General features: G+C 41.5%; 1 protein-coding gene across 3 annotated transcripts in view; it reads right to left on the reverse strand.

Moving 5' to 3' along the window:
- Positions 1-16230, reverse strand: part of GLRX3 (glutaredoxin 3) — a 197430-nt gene that overhangs the window by 99545 nt on the left and 81655 nt on the right. For 2 of the 3 annotated variants that reach the window (XM_029609995.1, XM_029609996.1), the window contains 2 exons: positions 15462-15536; positions 14652-14852 (listed from right to left, as the gene is read on the reverse strand). In XM_029609995.1, the coding sequence (XP_029465855.1) occupies positions 14652-14691 (40 nt within the window). In that variant the 5' untranslated portion in view covers positions 14692-14852; positions 15462-15536. Of the gene's footprint in view, positions 1-14651; positions 14853-15456; positions 15537-16230 lie in introns of all 3 variants that reach the window. The other variant, XM_029609998.1, reaches the window with a different exon arrangement.

Here is a 16230-nt window from a genome sequence, read left to right on the forward strand (position 1 = left end):
TGTGATTTTGTGATTTTGATGTTTAGAACACTTTCCACTATTTTTCCTGGCCCTGAAGTCAGGCTAACCGGTCTGTAGTTTCCCGGATCACCCCTGGAGCCCTTTTTAAATATTGGGGTTACATTTGCTATCCTCCAGTCTTCAGGTTCAATGGATGATTTTAATGATAAGTTACAAATTTTTACTAATAGGTCTGAAATTTCATTTTTTAGTTCCTTCAGAACTCTGGGGTGTATACCATCTGGTCCGAGTGATTTACTACTCTTCAGTTTGTCAATCAGGCCTACCACATCTTCTAGGTTCACCGTGATTTGATTCAGTCCATCTGAATCATTACCCATGAAAACCTTCTCCATTACGGGTACCTCCTCAACATCCTCTTCAGTAAACACCAAAGCAAAGAAATCATTTAATCTTTCCGCGATGGCCTTATCTTCTCTAAGTGCCCCTTTAACCCCTCGATCATCTAACGGTCCAACTGACTCCCTCACAGGCTTTCTGCTTCAGATATATTTTTGCCTCTACAGCCAACTTCTTTTCAAATTCTCTCTTAAATGTAAAACATTGATAAGACAGGTTAACTTGCCAATGTTTATGCTTTATCCTATCGGTGACTGGTGCACCTCCAATCCAGTCTCAGCCACTGAACTCTGTAGCTCCTTCAAAGTGATTGTTGGCCCTTTTGTGGTTTCCCTCACAAGTCTCCTTCTTGCTCCAATGCTGAGTTTTGAGGGATGGTCTTGTCTAGACCAGTGGTTCTCAACAGGTATGTCGCAAAGTCCCAGGAAGTGTGTGTTGCAGAGCCAGCAGAAGACTGATCTTTCCTCATCGGTCTGGGCAGGAGTTGGCTGACTTCTCTTTTATTGGGTATGACAGGAAGCTGCTCTTGCTTTCTTCTTCTCTACTTGGCCAGTGAGATTGTTCCCTCCTCCTTCACCCAGATCAGAGTACGATATCACCAACTCCTGTTTATATGGGCCCAGAAGGACACCAGTTTCATCTTCCTCTGCCAGTATTGGCAGCGAGTCTGCCAATAATCTCTTCACCTCATAGAGCCTGGATGTGAAAGCAGGAGCATAAGGGAGAAAGGTGCATGCGCTGTAGATCCTCTGCTGCTGCCTCATCATCCTCTCCTCAATTCATCTTGCCCTCATCTGCTGATAAAGAGGGAGGGAGACTCTGGATTGGAGTGACGTCTTTTCTGCTGGCTGGGAGCCAGGAGGAGGGGAAATGTACTGGGCAGGAAGGCGTGGAGGAGAGAAGGGTTAGGGACTGCTCGGCAAGGAAAAGAGATAGAAGTGGAGAGAAAAATGGAGGTGTGGGACCATAGGAAAGAGGTGGTCAGAAGTATTCTGGGTAGGGAAGGGGAGATGGAAGGGTAGAAAGTGTTGAGCAGGGGAGAGAGGGAGCGCGGGATGGTGGGTCGGGAATGTTGGACAGGGATATGAGCATGTGAAGGGATGAATGAGTAGTTGGGAGAAGTGAGGAGTGATGGATCAGAGTACAAGAGCCAGTTTTGAGAATATGCATTTCTTCTCTCTTTGAACTTTGCTTAGTGTAGGAGGAAATATATTTTTGTTTCTAGTATCCAGTTTTGTTTCCACATTTGTAATTTGTGGTCTTTTACTCTGTATTTGGTGAAGGCAGGTCTGTCTTTGTTCTGTGTGTATGTGACTGAGATGAGGTTTGTATCAGCCTTATTTGTTGTATTTTCTCAATATTATATTGCACTGGAGGTGAACTGCTGCCTTTTTATGGGTAGGGCTATTTCATTTCTTGGAGTTCGTGCTGCTTCAGTATGGCAGGTTTAATAGACATGTACAGAGTGGGGTTTGTATTATTTTACAATGCACCTGGTAGTAGAGGGAGTTTGTAATGCTGTTAAGATGACACCAGAATCTCTTTTCTGTATGGTGAGTTGTACAGGAAATGTCTTAGTTCTGCTCTGCACCCATTGTTAGGAAGTGGGGGATCCTTGTGGGTGCAGAGCATGTGCTTATATTTAGTCCCATGATGGTCATGTGTTGTGTGTCACGCATGTGAGCATCATCTCTCAGGTGTGTCCTGATAGAAAATAGGTTGAGAACCACTGATCTAGACAGTGTCTGGGTGGTATGATGCAACTACCAATTCTTCACAATTGATCCAGCAGTGTTCATTGGGATATCTAAGCACTTGAATATTATTTTGAACATTATTTTGTTGCCTATCTTATATATGTCTATATTTTGATTCCTTAGAATGATCTTTGGTCTTCATTTTCACAACTTTCCTTCAGGCTCACAGACTGACCAATAGTACTGGAAATAGGGGGTATTTTCAGAAAATATTTTTTTTTCTTTTTTTTTTTTTTTAAATGATTCATAGGCAGAGGCCAATTGTAAGGGCAATATCTTTCATCTGTGTAAATTTGGAACTTCCACAGCAAGCAGTATTTTTTCAGTTTTTAATTTTACAAAAAAATGCAGAGAAATAATTGTGACTTTGAAATTTTACTTTAAAAGCATACTGGTTTGCAATAAACATACTGTCTGGAACAATCTGTTTTAAGTGTCAATTGTAATCCACAAAAATCTGACTTGTTTTTGTTTTGTTTTTTTTTTTTGGGGGGGGGGGGGGTGTTGAATACATTTGCAAGCCACTATGTGTGCATATATTATATTATATATACATACATAGCAACCCATCTCGAGAGGCCCCAACCAATTGCATGAATAGGAGGGGGCTGTGGCTCCAAACGTTCTCATATCCCTGGATTTAAAGATTTAAAACTGGTTTTCATCCTTTTCAAAATGTAAAAGGAAAATTTAAGAGTAAATCTATAAATGCAAAATCAGAAAAAAAGCACAACATTTTAACAAGAATAACCTTTGCCCAATTTCAGCAAGCAAAATCACATTAATTTTTAAAATATGGATTTACTTTGTTGCCATTCGGTATACTGTCTGTGAAATACAAATTACCGTGATGAAAAATCTTCAGAGGGATAGCCGTGAGTCTGGTATAGAAAAAAAATGACAGGAGTCGGTTGGCACCTTATAGACTATAAGGTGCCACCTGACTCCTGTCAAATTACTGTGATGTGATACAGTAGTATTTATTTCTATAGCATCTGCATTGTGATTTTCTAGAGTTGAAGTGTTAAGTTCATGTACAGCCTGGAGTAAAACAGCGATCCTCAAATTTCTCATTCATCTGGGAGTTCATTAGTAAACAGCTAAAGGCTGATTGCTGATGGTTATTCTGTTGCCAATATATTAGCTCATTTCTACTGTACCAGGCTGAAAAGAAAGCTTTATTTTAGCTGTAGGCAATTACATGCAGACTAGAAAGATTGATTGGTAGTATTTCATTTTTAAGGGTTAAAGTGGCAAAGTGGAAATGTTATGCTCTGGGACAGAACAGCAGCACAGCTTCACTTTCATAACAAAAGGCTTCAGCTGATGTCCTGGAACAAAGCTGAAACATACATTCAATAGTGAGAACAATTAAAGGACCACTGGCAGGACTGGTATAAGAGCAGATGAAGAACAAAAAAAAAAAAAAACATTCTAATATTATGTTTTTAGTTTTTAGCTATGCCTTGGCATTTTTTCCCCGTTTTCTGATGTCTTAAATCTATATATATATATATTTTTTTTTTTTAATATTTTGAGTCTTTCTGCCACACTCGAACAACTAACTTTTGTATGTAGTTTTTAAATCTTGGGGAAGTTCAGATTCATTCAGTTCTGTTGCTGCTGCTCCATAGCTACCAACAAATCTTTCATATTTTACCAACTCTGGTAGGCAAAATACTCAAAAACTGGACTCATGGAATAAGAGCACAGATGACCACAACTAAACACTCTGAAAACTCTATTAATATCAGTTTGCAAAACTTATGATAGATAAAACAGAAACCCACCTATTGACTTAACCCACTCATTAAATCTCTTTAAATCGCCCTCCCCCCAAAAAAGTATTCTGTAATAAAAACAGTAATAAGAAAAGAAGACACAATAGCCATTAAAACTACCACTTGCAACTAGATACAATGCTGACAGATGAGGCTTAGCCTTACAGAGAATGAAAATAAAATTTTGTTCAAGACAACCCCACATCACACCCAAGGACTAAAGTCTGCAAGGTAACGTTCCACACTACTGGTTAAAGTTTTATAGATAAAAAAACGCAATATCTATTCTCCTCTTTCTTCAGGATGAAGGGGGGCAGACACTGCTCCACTGCTCCAGCAGAACCAGAGGTCATGAGCTGAGGCTCCAGGGAGGAAGACTAAGAACCAATGTCAGGAAGTATTTCTTCACGGAAAGGGTGGTGGATGCCTGGAATGCCCTTCCGGAGGAAGTGGTGAAGTCCAAAACTGTGAAGGACTTCAAAGGGGCGTGGGATAAACACTGTGGATCCATCAGGTCTAGAGGACGCGTATAAAGAGCAGGCAGCAAAACACTGCACGGAGCGGCAGTAGCCACAGAGGCATTCACGGAGCGGGATGCCAGTGGCCAGTGGTTGGTGTTCCACCTTCACGGAGTGGAAGGATGGAGGGCTGCCATCTCCCAATTAAAAAAAGAAAAAAACAAACAAAAACACAAAACAAAACAGGGATGGGTTTATGGGCTATAGGTATTACCAATTATTAGGCTTATTCAATTACCAATTATTAGGCTTTTCAATATTTGATGATAGTTAATGTGACTTTCAAGGCATACTTCACTTTCAATGCATATCCAGCATAGCTCCCTGCTTCAACGGCAGGGGAGAAGAAAAACTAATACTTCACACATATCCAGCATTGCTCTGCTTCAACGGCAGAGAGCTATGCTGCCGCTTACCCAACTAATCAAACTTAATATTTCACTTGGAAGCAGCTCCATCACTGCTCTCTACATTAACAGTGGGGGTGAAAAGGAAATAGAACCTAAGGTTACTAAGAGCCAAGAGAAACAGATAAGTATGAGAAAAAAAGAAGTGTGAAGCTTGCTGGGCAGACTGGATGGACCGATTGGTCTTCTTCTGCCATCATTTCTATGTTTCTATGTTTTTGTCCCTTCTTTCTTCAGCAGTATGGGCCTGACCTGATCTTTCCAGCCATGCGGGCCGGCAGCGCAGCTTGCTTCTGCTCCTTCTGACAGCGGCAATAGCATCTCCTGCTTCCTGCCCGTGCAGGGCCACACGATACCACTTCCTCCTCTGGGCTTGCACATGCAGGAACTTGCCAACATCTTGCCGCCCCTAGAACTGCGGCGCTCTAGGCAGTCGCCTGGTCTGCCTAATGCTTCCACCAGCCCTGATTCCTTGCAGATTGATCCTTCATCTACTACCACCAGACAGACAGAAAATACTTCCTTCTGCACAGTGTTCCTGAATCTCCTGCTGGCAGACATCATATGGAAGGGGCAGAGGACGGAGAAGGCAGAAGCACCTCCTTGAGCACAGCATCCTGCATGACCGCACACCATGTAAGCCGGCCCTAATTTAGGTCCTCAAGTCTCATCTTGTATGGTTATTTGAGTAGACCCCACACCATTTTGTGTGCCCGCCCTTGGACAGCTTTCCAGCCTATTCTCACTAGATATTATGTAAACCGATGTGACACTCTTGGGTGAATATCGGTATATAAAACCAAATAAATAAATGAATAAAAATAAATATTTATATCCATTTCTTTATTTTAAAAATGTATGTACTGCCATTTCCAGTAATGCAGATCAACGTGGATAGCACAACATACATTTACATGCAACAAAAGAACTATACAATAACACTTGTATTAAAAATTTCTTAGGTAAAGCTTCTAAAACTAAATACACTATTCTAAAGTGAAGCCTCACCAATGACCTTTACATGGATATCACCTCCTTTTCTCCTGCTGATTACACATCTATGCAGCCTAGCATTTTTCTGAATCTAGCTTCTACCTTGTCACACTGTTCTGCTACTTGAGATCAAAAGGCACTATCACCCTAAGGACTCTCTCCTGGTCAATGCACATCAGTCTCTCGATCCTCCTTCTCCTCCCCTTCCATTGTGTACAGCTCCTTTTAATTTCTGCATCCCAAATGCATAACTCTGCATTTTTGGCAAGGAATCTTAACCGCCAAGCCTTTGAACATTCCTCACCCATACAATATCATCATCATCATCATCCATTCCCAGAAGCAGAGCAGCAAGTGAATAAGATTTTTAGAACATTAAGATCCACAGTTAAAAATAGCCAGTTGGTGCTTTCAAATCTACAAGCTGCCATAGTGTTCACAATTCAAGAATCTGTCAAAACCTACTCATGTTTTTAAATAGAAATATACTTTAAAAAGTAAATTTGATCAGCACACCTGTTCAAAATTATTTTCCTCTCCCCCGCAACTCTGTTGACAGTTTTACAATTTCTTGCTCTGAATATGAGATCATCTAATAATCTAGCACACCGGGTCCATATGAACAGAAGTATAGTGAATGTGGATTGCATTGCATTCAAACTGTGAAACATAATTGTAAGTTAAAACAAGCATTTCAAAGATATATGTATAGTTTGTCAACATGATAAATAATAAATTGCCATTTCTCAAATAAAAAAAAACAAACAAACCTGATTACATTTTTACTAGGTTGGAATTAAGCCATCATATGTTTCTAAAACTGAATCAAATTATTGCTTATCAAGAATGAATTGAATTAAACCTTCCATATGCAAGTTAAGGGTCAGCAAAAACAGCACGCAGGTCTTGAGCCTCTTTTGGTGACGCTGCAGCTCAAAATCAGTAAAACTACTTTTTCTAAAATAAAATAATTTGTTGATAAAAATTGTATAGTGTTATGTGTGTGTATATATATATGTACATATTTATATATGTGTGTATATATATATGTACATATTTATATATTTAGAAAGAAGAAAAAACATATAGATGGATCTATACATACATACATGCATTTCTACACATTTGGAAAAAGAAATTGGGCTAACCCAAGCAGTAAATGCATCTTTGCAGAATTTTCTACCATGATCCCCAACAGAACAAAGCTACTCTCTGGAGGCTCATATTCACACTTGAATTCAGTCCATGCCTTGTTAGTGAAACATGAAAGACCAGAGTTAACATTATAAATGACCTCACAGGTATGGATTGCTGCTGATTGTTCATCAGCCATAAATCAGTGACAGCACAATTCCTGATATTGATGATATCAATGATACATGGCACCTCTACCTGCTTATAATATATAGCTCAGAAGCCAATAACTGAAAGCAGTATGTATACTGTATGTCCCATAGATCCCCCCAAAAAAAAATCTATAAATAGGTTAAGACCTTAATAAATGCCTCTTGTATAACATTGCTGCACTCAGAAGCAGCAATCAAAGGCCAAGCTGTATTTACAGAATATTATCTTCACTTAACAGATATCATTGTTGTGTTCTGCATCAACAGTCCTGCCAAATATGCTATATTGAGAACCTAACATTTTCAGCTGGGCCACCATAATTCAATGTGCATTTTCTTAAGCCTTATCATATTTCATGTCCTTACCTTTCTTAAGAAATGTTTCATTATCTTGCAGCAGCACTATAGTGAAGTTGCTTACCTGCAACAGGTGTTCTTAGAGGACAGAAAGATACTTAATCCTCACACATGGGTAACATCAGACAATGGAGCCCAGCTCTGAACTTTACTCACTTTTTAAAATGCTCCACTGAACACGTGTAGCCTGATTTACTGGAGCTTTTCTCCCATTCTGTGTCTATGGGGAAGTTTAGTAAATCTGGCTAACTTTAAAAAGAGCGCGCGTGTGCCAATAAACGCACGTATCGGCACAGGAGTAGAGAGATGCTGCAATTTTATATCGTGGGTGCACAAATGAGTGTATCGTTTAAAATACCTCCTCTCTGTGTATATGCGCACGTGATCTTGAAAGGTGGCTCGAGGAAACGTCCCCCGAGTATTGCTACCAGAGCTTTAGCGGCTATTACGTGCGTACGCTCACACAAATGTCCTTATTGGGAGGGGGAGAGAGAGAGAGCACTCAGTGCAGGAGAGACAATATGACACTATATATATATCTACTACTGTAAGATGGGTACTTTCAACTCAGGGTAGGTTTGGGGGGAGATGCAGTGTTACATTGGTGCGCTACAGACCCTTGAACCCTGCTATGAGGGAGGGAATGAAAAAGACTTGAACAGGTAAATGTAAATTTGTTATTTAATCTCTCAGACAATAGAATGACTAAGGGACACTCCATGAAGTTAGCAAGTAGCTCATTTAAAACAAATCGGAGAAAATTATTTTAGACTCAACGAATAATTAAGCTCTGAAATTCATTGCCAGAAGATGTGGTTATGGCAGTTAATGTAATTGGGTTTAAAAAAGGTTTGGATATGGTTCTTATGATTCAAACCCATCCTGAGCTGAAAAATGCCCCTCTTACAGAGGTAAAGAGAGTCATATTGTCTCTCCCACAGTTCTCTCTCCACCACCACCACCACCACCACCCCCCCCCACTCCAAGTATATATGGTAGTTCAGCAGTCTTGAAAATCCCTAAAACTTGAGATTTCCAGACTTGCTCCTCATCAGGATTAGCAGTAAAAATTATGTGGATAACACAGACGTGCACCATGGGCAGATTCTCTAAAGTTCAGAGTTACGCACATAACCCTTAGCCCTGCCCAGGAATGCCCATGCTCTGCCCCTTTTCCATCCCCTTGTTCTTGGTGTGCAATTTGTGGCTTCTTAAAATTCACGTTGCTCGCATGCGGCCCACATATGCATGTATAGGGACGTTTTTGTGCGAGCAACACTTTTAAAGTCTACCTGTTAGTTTGCAAGTCCTCTGGGAAGAGGGAAATACCTATAGTAATCGACTTTGCAGTGACTGACCAGTCAAGAAAGGTGGAATATAAAAAAAGAATACATTTTTAAAAAATCCAAAGCTGATTTTTGTTTTACACTTTTTCATTATTTTTTCCACTACAGACACCAAGTTGGTGATCTATTCTGATGGAAGGAAGGCTTTTGCCAGAGTCATATCTACCAAAGCTATGAATTCCAATAAGAGATGAGGGACTCGGGTGGGACTGTAATTTATGACTAATCCTAGCAACTTCAATAAGCTTAGAGGTAGATTTTAAAAACATACGCGCGCGCGAACAAAAGTACGCTGGATTTTATAAGATACGAGCGTAGCCGTGCATATCTTATAAAATCCGGGGTCAGCGCACACAAGGGGGTGCACATTTGTGCAACCTGCGCGCGCCAAGCCCTGCGCGCGCTGCCCATTCCCTCCGAGGCCGCTCCGAAATCGGAGCGGCCTCGGAGGGAACTTTCTTTCTACCCCCCCGCACCTTCCCTTCCCTAACCCACCCCCCCGGCCCTTTCTAGACCCCCCTACCTTTATCGGAGAAGTTACTACTGCCTCCGGGCAGTAGTAACTTACGCACGCCGGTGCAGCAGGCCCCGAGACACAGGCCGCTGTGTCGGGGCACTCAGCCACGCCCCTGGACCGCCCACACGCCCCCGGACACGCCCTTGATCCCTAACCACGCCCCCGACCGCCCCTTTTTGCAAGCCCCGGGACTTACGCGCGTCCCGGGGCTTGCACGCGCCGCCGAGCCTATGCAAAATAGGCTCGGCGCGCGCGGGGGGGGGGTTTGGGGTAGGTTTTCGGGGGGTACGCGTGTACCCCTTTGAAAATCTACCCCTTATGGTTTTGCACATGGATTCTATTGCACCTTCTTGAAATGGGCTCTTGATCAACTAATATGGAAACATATGTACATCCAATTTGCAACTAGACATATTGTGATTATATGGCATTATAAATGGCATTATGCAGTATTGGAGGTTGTGTTTCCCCATTACAAACCTGAATTATTTCCTGTGTCCTAGAAAAATCCCTATGTGGATGTAAGCATTCTTTAACACAAGGGAATGTAGCCAGTTTCCTTCTTGGAGAAAGGGAATTAAAGAGGTAGGGAAAAGCAACTCTGGTCTGTACAATTCTGGTCACTGCATTTCAAAAAAAGATATAGTTGCACTGGAGAAGGTACAGAAAAGGGTGTCCAAAATGATAAAGGGATGGAACAGCTCCCCTATGAGGAAAGGTTAAAGGGGTTAGGGCTGTTCAGCTTGGAGAAGAGACAGTTGAGGGGGGATATGACAGAGGTCTTTAAGATCATGAGAGATCTTGAACGAATAGATGTGAATCAGTTATTTACACTTTCGAATAATAGAAGGACTAGGGGGTATTCCAGGAAGTTAACAAATAGTACATTTAAAACTAAATCGAAGAAAATTCTTTTTCACTCAACGCACAATTAAGCTCTGGAATTTGTTGCCAGAGGATGTGGTTGGTGCAGTTAGTGTAGCTGGGTTCAAAAAAGGTTTGGATACGTTCTTGGAAGAGAAGTCCATTAACTGCTATTAATCAAGCTGATTTAGGGAATAGCCACTGCTATTACTAGCATTAGTAACATGGGATCTACTTAATGTTTAGATATTTGTAACCTGGATTGGCCACTGTTGGAAACAGGATGCTGGGCTTGACGGACCCTTGTCTGACCTAAGTATGGAGAGTTCTTAGCAGCTTGAACTTTTTCTTCAACAGGTATTTGTTCAAGGTCCTCTGATTCCTTTTGTATCAGGAAATACTTGGAATAAAATCCCTGCTCTCTTTCCCATAGTGGAACAGGCTTTACCACTTTAGCCTGTAAGAAGGAGGAGAGTTCCTCAAATAGCAATACCTAATGCTAAGAAGTAGACCAAAAATCTCTTGGATGCAGCGGCAGGGAGGTGGGCCTCAGCGACTTCAAGAACTAGTCCCAGGCTTAGGTTGTACCTGCTGCTGGCTCTTCGCCTGACACTTCTCCCTTGCCGACCTCTAGCGAGCAACTGCTATGGCAGAGCAGGAGACGCTCGATGACAATGGAAAGGTCAAAAGGGGAGTCTCTGGGGAAAAAAAAGGATGTTTGTGGGTGAAGTACTGGCATCTGGCTGAAATGAGCTGGTCCCCCACTGCTGCATATGACTGCACAGTAAATTGATGCTCTTTAATCAGAGAGCCACCATCTCCTGCACTTTATCCCCAGGTTTTCTCCAATGCAGGGCACATCCACCAGATAATGGTGCACATTTTCCCTGAGACTACTTGCTTGCAACCACGAGAGGCTTCTTGCTCCTATAGAAAGCTGAATTTCTAGCTGCAGTGTCAAAAACTTAATATGCAGAGCAGATGAGATGCTTCTCACATACCTCGGTATTCTCCACAGCCTGGTAGAATTCCACATGCCCAGGATCTGACGATTCTATCAAAGGCTTCAGCTTTTGCACAGTTGTGCAAATGCTGCACCATGGACAAATAGTGAGCCGCAATCCAAGCACTAAATATAGATCCCTAGAAAACCTTCCCAAATGCATCCAATGCCTTTAGATCCTTTCCAGGAGGTGTATTAGAGCAATCCCTGGTGTGCTTTGCCCACTTCAGCACCAACTCCACCACAGAATGATGTGGTAGCTGGACTACCCTAAGCCTGGAGAAGCTGAAGACATGATATAAGAGTCTGCCATATCCTCATTTACAGATCCTTGAAAAAGCTATGTACTAAGATGGATGTAGAATTCACCCAAGGTTGGAGACATTGCAAAAACTTGAAGACATCAGTTCTTCTCCTTTCTCACACTGATAGTGTCTTCACTAGCATCTCCAGAAATTGAGAGTACTTGACATCTTCCAGAGGAGACATATGTGGAGGCAAGTTCAGAGGATCTGATGGAATCCCCACAGATTCCTTCTCACTTGCCTACTGAGAAATGCTTAAAGAAGAGCCAGAAGGCAATTAGGGAGACAGAGGAGGAGACTTGTTAATCTAAGAGGAAAACTAGAAGCAACTCCAAATGAGCAGATTCCACTTCCTGACCTTCTGATCCTTGAAGGAACTCCCCCTGGAGGAGGTAAATCGACAGCTGCAGGACAGGGACTTACCCTACTGCTAGAAGTCCTTGACATTAGAAATGAGCCTCTCATCAACTCTGTGGGCTACACTACGGTGAAAAGGTTCCTCCATCCTGGAAAGAGGCGGCTCCTATTTCTCTCCCTGATCTTCAGGGCTTAAGGAGGCAAAGAAGCTCTTCAATAACTGGGCTCCAACTGGCTGAGGCATCCTTGGTGCTGGAATTGGAGAAGAAGCACTCTCTTCAGACACCCAGATAGACTTATCTTTCCTAAGGGTCACAGACGGCACCATATAGGAACTTAGAGGCACATGAGATGCAACTGCAGAAACAGCAGGTTCTGTCACTATAAACTTTCTGCACCATTATGAACCACTGACCGGTGCCAGGTTTGGTTGATGGTAGAACCACTCTGCACCAATGCTCTATCTTCCATGAAAGAAGGACAAGCATCCTAGAGGGCATGTTCCATGCCAACACAACAGCGCTTGGGCTGGTGCCAGATCTGAATAGAACAAGTGGCTCAGGTGTCATTGATATCTTCCATACCTAAAAGGTCAAGGATGCCCATGCCAAGGCAACAATTTCCCATTCTGCAATCCCACTTTGGCTTCTTGTGGTGCAGAGTCTGAAGACGCCTCACTCTGGGAGGAAGAGTGGCTTCACTGCTCCTTCTCACACAAGGCTTCAGGGTTTTACCAGATGGTGTCTTCCACAGGGCCTCCATCTTCCAGGCATAGTACTGCTGCACCCTTGGGGACATTAGACCCAGACTAAGACAGCTGGGAACATCACGATCCAGGCCCAGGCAGCAAAAGAAAATGGAATGGGTGTTACTGCTGAGACGTGACGCCCATACTCACAGGCCTTAAGCTAACTTACCATAGGCTTTATGGTCTGATTTCTCCAGTTTGTTTTATAATTTATTTTATTTTTTTTGTAGAACTGAAAAGTTTGAGGGGTTGCTGAATCAGCTAAGCCAAAAAACAAAGAAAGAAGAAATTCACAAACTGCGAGTTTGAGATAAAAACAAGGCAAAAAAATTTGGAGAAAGACCGGGAAACACGTCAGTGAAATAGCTTGAATGAAGAAAGACTGAAGGGTTCAGAGGAAGGCTGCATGCATGGAAACTCCTGTGATTGCTCAGTAAGGCTTTAACTGAGCTCTGAGAGCTGGGCCCATGTCAAAGTCATGAGATGACGACACCCATGCATTATGGCTGATTCATGCCTGCCTGTCAACAGAAGTATTAGAAATTCTTGGGCTATTATCCTTTTTTTGTTTTATTAAAAGAGAAAAAATACTTGCAGAATGATCAAAGGTTTGGGAAATAAGCTTCAGTATTAAAAATGTGTAAAATCATATTTGGGACACAAAAATATATTAGCTGTCCATCATTCAGGACAAGAACAGGAATCTGTTGAACAAGATATTCCAAAGGTGGCCAGTTAATGTAATAAAAGAACAGAGAAACGTATGGTTGAATAAGTAGAGGTAGCATGAACAGGAAAAAGGAGGCAATAGTGCCCTTGTACAGGTCACTAGTACAACCTCATATTGAGTATTGTGTTCAGTTCTTGAGGCTATACCTTTGTAAGGACATGAAGAAGATTTGCGGTTCAGAAAAGAGGTAATAAAATTATACATGGTCTGCAACACAAACCCTACATAGAGGGCTTTATATGCTCAAAGTGTACTTGCTGGAGGAAAGAAGCGGAAGTGGAGATGTGATAGAAACATTAAAATATTTGAAAGGTTCCAAATTACAGAAAGGTGAAAGTTTCTATAGAAATTTCAAGAACAAAGGATCATGGTATGACGATGTTGTAGAGAATGTTCACAGGAAACATGAGAAAATATTTCTTTCCTGAGAGGGCGTTAAAGGACTAGAAAAAACATACCAGCAGAAGTGGGTGGGAGGAACCAGCATGCTTGGGACAGTTATAGAGGACAGTGGTAGGACAGTGTTTGGAGATGGCAAACAACTCATCCTTCACTCCCTTATGAAGAGAGGCAAGTGATAACAAAACAAGGTGCAGATAAAGCAATCATGACCTTGTGTCACTGCAGGCTTTGAAGTAGCCAGTTTGGAACCAGCAGGCTACAACTCTGTCAATTCCAGCAGACTGGTGGTGGCCGAGTACTATCCAGAAAAACTAAAGAAGAAACAGGGGCAGAAAAAGGAAGCATGACCTAACACCACCACAGGCTGTGGGGTGCTGGGTTGGGATCAGCAGGCTTCAGTTCCCGAGACCAACCAGGTCAATGCTGGCAGGTTTGTGTTGGTTGGGTAACATCCTGCAAAGCCTTAAGGACCTAGACAGCTGGATGTTTGGGCAACAGTCAATAGTTTTAGTACTTTATTACAAAAATGGCATCATATAGGGATGGGTGAAAAGACAGTGTTGGATTACATAGGGAAACTTGCATGCTCATCTACCCAGGATGGTAGAGAACCAATGAGAAAAACAAGAATACGCAAGCTTGGGATAAGAGCAATACCCTGGAAGTGGACAAACTTCTACAGCTGGCAGCTGGGCTATATCCTTAGCACTGTGTACCAGAAAAACTGGAAAGACTAGATAGGCTAATTGGTCCTTACTTGCTAGCATCTCTATTTTACTGTCACAATGTCATTCCTAATACAGCAAAAGAAAACATAAAACTATAAATTATAGAACGGAAACACCTTTCAAAGTTCTTACCACAACGGGGTTCCTGAGGAGTTCCTTTCATAAACAGCATGCAAGGGGCAACACTAATCAAATTCTTCAGGCGCACTTGGAGGTCCTCCAGAGGCTTCTCATTAGCACCAGCTGGAACAGAAGAGCTAGATATGTGGCGCTGAACTTTTTTGGTTAATTCGGGAGCATGAGCCCCATCTAATCTGTCAATCTTTGAGAATTCTGAAAAAAAAAAAAAGAAATGCAAGGAGGCATTCATTGTAAATTTGAAAGCATCATAATAACAAAGCAATGTTTTCTATGAGCTCAGCAGTCTGGGCTTACAGAGGTGAGGGCACAGCAAACAGATCTGGCAGATACAGATAGATTTTGGTACGAAGGCCACAACAGCAATATCATCGTTGCTTAATTCAGTTGTCTCAGCTTATTTCTGTCAGCCACAACAGCATACTATTATTACTGTACTAGAAGTCCCTTAAAAATCCCTTTTTATACAAGGTGAGAAATACTGCAGTTGTTAGTTTTATAATGTATAAAATACAAAACCTTTATTTTTGCATATATCCAATCTAATTGTTTCTCAAAATAGTTTACATTTTCAGTTTTAGAAATAAGGAAGCTCTACAATATCAACCCCATGGTATTTTTTTTAATAATCTCTTGTGCTTAATCTTCTGCTACACTTTTAGTGTCACACTTTTATAGTGGTGACCTACATCATTAAGTAACCTGACATAACTCAAATCTGCATAACAAAACCATCTATTCGCAAGGACCAAACCTTTAAGACCCAAAACACACCTTAACAGGAACGTTTCATTATTTTCTTACCTTGAAGAATAAAAACGTTGGCACAGAACTAATTTCATACTTTTCAGATACTTCAGGAACCGCTTCAGCTTCCAGCTTTAAAAAATAAAAAGAAAATCTATTTTAAGTTTACTTGCAATGTTTTTTTTTTTCCTATTGTGTATGTCAATCTTATTTAGAATGTTCTCAGAGGCACATTTGTAGGCATCCTATATGTTTTAAAAGGAGCTGGATGCAAAAGTTTGTCGTACATTTGCATTTAAATGAGACTCTCTGGGCTGGCATGTCATCCACTGAGCTTGCATAGTGTCAAAACAGGTTCAAAGGTTTTTATTTTGTTGCACATTTCAAAAGATGCCTGCAGGCTGCGAATAAAATTTTTGGTGCACTAGTGACCTAGTAAATTTTCAATCATATGCAGCTACTACTATATTGAAATCCATAAATCACTGACCCCAGTTATGTCATGATTACAGTGCTTATTTTCTGCCCACAGCAATTCTTGCTGTTTGCTCTATTGACTAATTTCAAGAGGCAGTACATCATGACTGACATTTGCAGCCTTCTGCAAATTATGAAGCAAAAAGGAGTATTTCTTCAATAAACTATTGATGTCTGCTGAATTTTACTTTTAACCCTTGCAAGGCTGTTAGATATCAAAGCAGCTATACCTCATTAGGCTTTTGGTTTACCCACCTATTTCCCCTTTAAAACACATTAGTGTCAATCCACCACATGGGATTTTGGGGGCTCTAGAGGGTAACTATCTTGGGAAATTCAGGTTTTGTCA

This window comes from Rhinatrema bivittatum, chromosome 7 (assembly GCF_901001135.1).
Source record: "Rhinatrema bivittatum chromosome 7, aRhiBiv1.1, whole genome shotgun sequence".
Taxonomy (NCBI): domain Eukaryota; kingdom Metazoa; phylum Chordata; class Amphibia; order Gymnophiona; family Rhinatrematidae; genus Rhinatrema; species Rhinatrema bivittatum.